Genomic DNA, 6,000 nt, shown 5'->3' on the forward strand with positions numbered 1-6,000 from the left:
ATTTTGCTTCACTCATCGTTTGCCCTGAGATTTCACAAAATTGATCTAGCACATCCCGGATAGTGGAGCAATTAATCAGGTCTGCTTTAGCAAACAGCACAATATCATCAACAAAGAACAAGTGTGAAAAGGCCGAACCTCCTCTTGATGCCTTTACTGGAGTCCAACACATTTTTCAGCAATAAGATGCCCAAGATAGTCCATGCAGAGGATAAAAAGGTAAGGAGAGAGGGGGTCTCCTTGCCTAATACCCCTAGATGGTCTAAACTCCTCAAGGCAGCCCCCATTAAAAAGGATTAAAGTACTAACTGAAGTGACACAGCTCATAATGATGTCGATAAGTCTACTCGGAATGTTAGCTCGATGCAGCGTATCTCTGATAAAACTCCACTCCAATTTATCGTAGGCTTTCTCGAGATCTATTTTGATTGCCATGTTCCCTACACTCCCCCTTTTCCTACTAATAGTGTGAATCAACTCCTGTACAATTATAACATTATCAGTTCTTTTTCTTCCCGGCACAAAAGCTGACTGAAATGGGAAAACAATCCCACTCAGGAAAGGTCTTAATCTGGCCACAATTGTCTTAGAAATCATTTTGTAGGCCGTGTTACAAAGGCTGATAGGCCTAAAATTTCCCATAGTCTCAGGCCCTTGAATCTTTGGAATGAGGGCTATGTTGGTCTTATTTAAATAGCTAGGCATTTTCCTATCCTCAAACACCTTCTTAATTTCTGCATTCACTGAGTCTCCCACCACTAACCAATACCCGAAGCTTTGTAAGCTTTCAACGACCAAAGAGCTGCTTTAATCTCCTCATCTGTCACTTCACCATCCAAACTTATTTTCTCCTCCTCAAACAGCCCGAGTTGCCACCTAGTTTGACTCGAGACATCCCAAGAGACCTGGCTTTGTGATGTGGTGTAGAGCTCCATAAAGCTTTTCTTGATGTATTCCATAACCTCTCTTTCATCTAACAACCAATCACCGACACTATTCTTAATCGCTTGAATCTTGTTTCTTTTCCTTCTCACTATGGCTGACATATGGTAAAACAAAGTATTACGATCACCAAATACCATCCAATTTAATCTAGCCTTTAAAGCCCATAGCTCTTCTTCTTGAGCAAGCACTAACTCTAGCTTCGAATGAAGCTTCTTTTCCAACTCAATGAGAGAAGCCGAGGGACGCACAGCAATGGAACGCTGAATCCCATTCAACCTAGCCATCAGCTTCTTCTTTTTACCAAAAATATTCCCAAAATGAGTCTTGTTCCAATGGTCCGTATTAATTTAATATCCTCTAGAAGAGAGGTTAAGTTACTCCAGGAATTTGAAACCACTGAAGGGAAAAAGGAGTCAGATGCCCAGAAGTTCTGAAACTTAAATGGCCTCTCTAAAACCAACAAAGGCTTAGGCTTAGACTCTATCAAAACCAGACAATGATCAGAAAAACAGCGGGTAAGGTGCATGACCCTAGCTTTAGGGAACAGATTGTACCACCCCGGGTTAACAAAGAAACGATTAATCCTCTCCTGTATCAGATCACTCACACCTCTGCGATTCAACCAAGTAAATCTTGGCCCTAAAAATCCCAAATCAATCATATTGCACCTGTCTAAGCACTCCTTAAAAATCAAAGACCTGTTAACACTGATACTCCTCCCACCAAACTTATCATTATCACAAAGAGGTTCGTTAAAATCCCTAGCAATAACCCAAGGAAGATTATGAGAATCCGCTACACTACAAAGATTATTCCATAAGATAGCCCTTTTAGCTAGCCTAGGACTAGCATAAACAGCAGAAAAAATCCAAGAAAATTCAGAATTACGGACCTTGATAGAAACATGAATCTCTTGCTCTGTGCTAGCAAGCTGAAACACCTCCACCTTCTTCGAATTCCACAACACCCACAAAACTCTGGCACGCCCAATGGTGTTTGTGTGAATTGCACCATCATACAGAAGTCTATCCGTAATTTCTTTGGCCCTATCACCCCTTAGACGAGTCTCCATTATTACCAATAAAGCTGGTTCATGAACTTGTGTCAGTTCTTGGACATGATTCTGAAAGTTGGGCTTCAGAATGCCCCTACTATTCCACACAATAAAATTCATGATGGGTGGCTGGATAAGGGACAAACACACATCAATCTAAGGTTGGATGCTCACATCCTTCCTCAAACTCCATCCCATCTGCCTGAGCAACACATTCAGCCACCCCTTCCCGACCAAAAAACTCCGAAACACGCCTAACATTCCCACGATCAGATTGAGGGATCTGAAGCTCGGCTCGACCTCCAGCACAACTGTGAACCCCTTGTTGCTCCACCGGGTGCTCGAAGCCGGCATTATCACCGCATATTGCCTCTCCGATAACCTGCCCATCAAACCCACTCATGGCTCAGCCATCTCTACTAATAGGCTCACCACCACGATCTCTACTTAATTGCTCACCCATCTCGTTCTCTAATGAAGTTGAGAATTGGAAATTTGGGTCAATGTTTGGCTTAGCAATATTTGTTAAAGAGAAAATAGGGTATAAAGAACCTCTGGGAGAAAAGGCCGTAGCTTCTCTATTGGAGAAGACCCTTATTCAAGTAATACCCTTTTTGCCCTTTACAGACTCGTTGGCCTTAGTCTTCAGCATATCTCCCTTACTAACATTACCACCAGCTTGGCCCACCCTTCCTGGCCCATTTGTCCTTTTCCCAATCACCACCGGGTCTGCCTTACACTTCCCTTCTCTCTTTAGGCCCAGCCCATCCTCCTTAGCCTTATTATTAGGCCCAGAAAAGTCATTAGCCCGATTCTGAGAATTCACCCATTCTTGCTTAAGAGCCTTGCTGGCAGAAGTACTTCCAGTACTTGGACCTTTTCTCCCACTCTTTTTCCTAGTGACCACTACCCATGGTCCGTAACTCTCCTCATCCATCGTACCAATACTACCAACCTGTACCGTGTCACCTTCTCCTTGCGTATGTGTGGGGACCACTCCTTCATGCGCCATGCATGTTGTCCTCTCTGCGTTACCTGCGCACCCGTATCGGCCCTCTCCATGTAACTCTGCGCATCCGTATCGGCCTTCTCCTTAGGCGAGGTGGCTCTGAGTAAATACACACAGTCGTCTTTCCGATGCCCAATCCGACCACACGAGAAGCACAACTTATGAATGCCTTCATAACTGATTGGCTGATATAGACAGCTAATGTTCACCGATGTGACTAACGGTTTCTCAACATCCACCTAAATACATAGCCTTGCGTATCTTCCCCTTGCTTCTGTCGCCATATGAGTATCGATCCTCAAAACATTTCCCACAGCTTTACCAATCTGTTAATCTAATCCAAACTGCAACCGATGAGATATTGGTTGTTGAAGGTTTAAAGTTAGGCTCCCATGGTCTAATGGAGAGAAAATGTTCTCCAATAAACCATGGACCCTTCTCCAACACCTCTGAGAAATCTTCCTTCAGCCTAAACCGGACAAGATAGAACTCCTTCCCCAAATCAATAATATCCATCCTCCCCGACGGTCTCCACATAGAAATAAGCCTAGCTTGCAAGAAATGAAACTCCACTGACTTGCCATAAACTTTCACAATCAAAGAGTTCACCCAGGGAGCTCTAATCCGTTGTTTCACCTCTTTGGATAGCGTCATCGCTGCAATATCATTTCGCAGTTCAGCCACCTCTTCGTCTGAGTCCTCATTAGATTCCATATTCCCGTTCAACTCAAAAGCCTGATTATAGGCTCCTGGAATTTCACCCATAAGTTTATCCTTGAAAAACAAACTATTCCTTTCGTATCTGTCCTGTCTAATAGCTTCCGCTTCCCTGCTAAAATTATAATATGCGTGGTTCACGTCCTTGACTTTCTTATTACTCCGGGCTAGCTCAACTTCTTCTTCACTAGAGAGGAAACGGTCCTTAGGAATGCTCATGCTCATGCTCACACTGTTGTTGTGGCCAACTTCTTACTAGTTCTCATCTAAGCACACTAATAACATCCATTTTTTTATTTACCAATAATCATTCACCATATCAACAGTTTTTAAAAGTTTTTGTAAAAAATTTGTATCTCTACTATTCTCTTTTTTATAACTTCATAAGATTGATGAGAATTATAACCCATTTAATCATATAAATATCTTGATTATTATTGTTATGGTTGTTGATGCCCCTTTTTTTGCAAATCCATATCCAAAAGCTCATGAGGAAGAAAGCCCAATGAAAAGCAAGGCCCAAAGGTCCACCAAGAAAACCGAAGAGCAAGAAAGGTCCAAAGAAATAAGTGAAAGTGAAAGCAATCTACAGCAAAACACAAATCTGTCGTAGAATACAAATCTGCCGCATAATACAGATCTGCCGCATAATACAGATCTGCGGCATAATATAGTTCCCTGGCAGAATAGCTTCGACAGACAAAGACAAATTGGGCCCAAGACCCTTTTGATCCAGTCAACACTATTTGGCCTACAAAGGCCCAAATCCTTTTGTATAAAAGATAGGCGTGAGAACTAATATGAGAATCACGGTGAAAAGAAACAAGGAATGGCAGGAAGTGTCAACAGCAGGAAACGCGTGAAGGAAAGAAAAGCCAAACCAAAGGAAAATGACAAACGTAGCAGGAAACGCGTGAAGAAATAAGATAAAACACGTAGCAGAACGAAACAGAACTAATCTGCTACGGCAAGAACGGCGTGGCAGACAAACACAGAAGATAGCAGAGCAAACACAGAAGGGCCAGGGCACCACCAACCTGTACCCAGCCAATACAAGGGAGGTGGGCCCACGGTTAAGGGGATTCAGAGGGCGTGGTTTGATGGTGGGGGGAAAAGGGGGTCTATATTTGGTTTCCTGCCGTAACTTCTTTTCGGAAAGATATCTTGCTGGGATGGTATCTTACCCAAAAGAAGTAATAAATGGTTGGGACAATTTGATGCATGCCATAGAGCTAGGTAGTAAGGTAGAGGTATACAGCAGGAACAAACAAAAAGGAATTTTGTTGTGAAATGAGTAATGGTGCAGCAGACATGTACTGTACTGAGTAATGGCAGGGGCAACCAATGGATGAGTAGGTACTCTTAAAAGGATGCCCACAACAAACCAAAAACAACTGGTGAAGCCCTAAGGGTAAAAGGGAGAAATCTCATTGAATCAGTTGGCTATAAAAGGAAGGTAACCACGGCAGATTAAGGGGACCGAATGGAAGAGGAAAAAACAGGAGAAGAGGAAAAAAACAGGGGAAGGGAGAAAAACACTAAAAGAGAGAGACCCAATGGAGGGAAGCACTTAAGGGAGGAAAACCCATGGTAAGAGGATAGTAAGCATCCAGAGAGAGGTACCCAAAAAAAGGAAAGACCAAAAATGGGGAACAACACACGGCAGGAGAGTAGTAAGAAAGTAACGGTAAAGAAAAAAAAGTAGAAAAAGAAAGAAAGTGGTAAAACAAAGAGAGAAAATATGGCAGGAATAGGGGCATGCATCAATAGACCATCTTTTCCCTCCCTCTTAGCAAACTCACTCTTTGAAGTCTCCAAAAGTAATAGCTAGTAGCCATTTAGGCCTATTCTCCAAAATGCACAACTTTTGTGGCTGGAGCCTATGACAAGATTGTTCAAGTTGGGGTTTGGGTTCTTTCTTGGTTCACTTATCCTATGGGAAGATTCAGTACTTGATTTTGATTGCAAATATATTTTATTTATCTCATTATAAATTATATCTGCTATATTTAGTCATCCTGCCGTAACACGTTTTTATCACATCTACTGCATCAGTTATCCTGCTGTGGTATCTTTACTTTTTGTACTAGTTATTCTGCTGTAGCACCTTTTCTTTATATTTACCGTGTTAGCTATTATATTGCTAAACCTTTCCTGTGGAAGCTTTCTTCTTTATTTGTTATTATGTGTTTCACTGTTGACACAAACTAATCATTATCCTGCCATAAGTGTATATATATATATATATATATATACACATATATCTTGTTTCTCA

The 6,000-nt window shown here is 42.0% G+C and overlaps 1 protein-coding gene across 1 annotated transcript; it reads right to left on the bottom strand.

The window, feature by feature from the left end:
• Window positions 1–758: 758 nt before the first annotated feature.
• On the bottom strand, window positions 759–2,017 carry LOC115950472. The gene is made up of 2 exons (XM_031067667.1): window positions 1,340–2,017; window positions 759–1,238 (listed from the first exon to the last, which is right to left on the bottom strand). The coding sequence occupies exons 1-2, from the start codon at window positions 2,015–2,017 to the stop codon at window positions 759–761; spliced, it is 1,158 nt and encodes a 385-aa protein (XP_030923527.1).
• Between the last annotated feature and the right edge of the window lie 3,983 nt (window positions 2,018–6,000).

This window comes from Quercus lobata, chromosome 6, assembly GCF_001633185.2.
Source record: "Quercus lobata isolate SW786 chromosome 6, ValleyOak3.0 Primary Assembly, whole genome shotgun sequence".
In the NCBI taxonomy this organism is placed as follows: domain Eukaryota; kingdom Viridiplantae; phylum Streptophyta; class Magnoliopsida; order Fagales; family Fagaceae; genus Quercus; species Quercus lobata.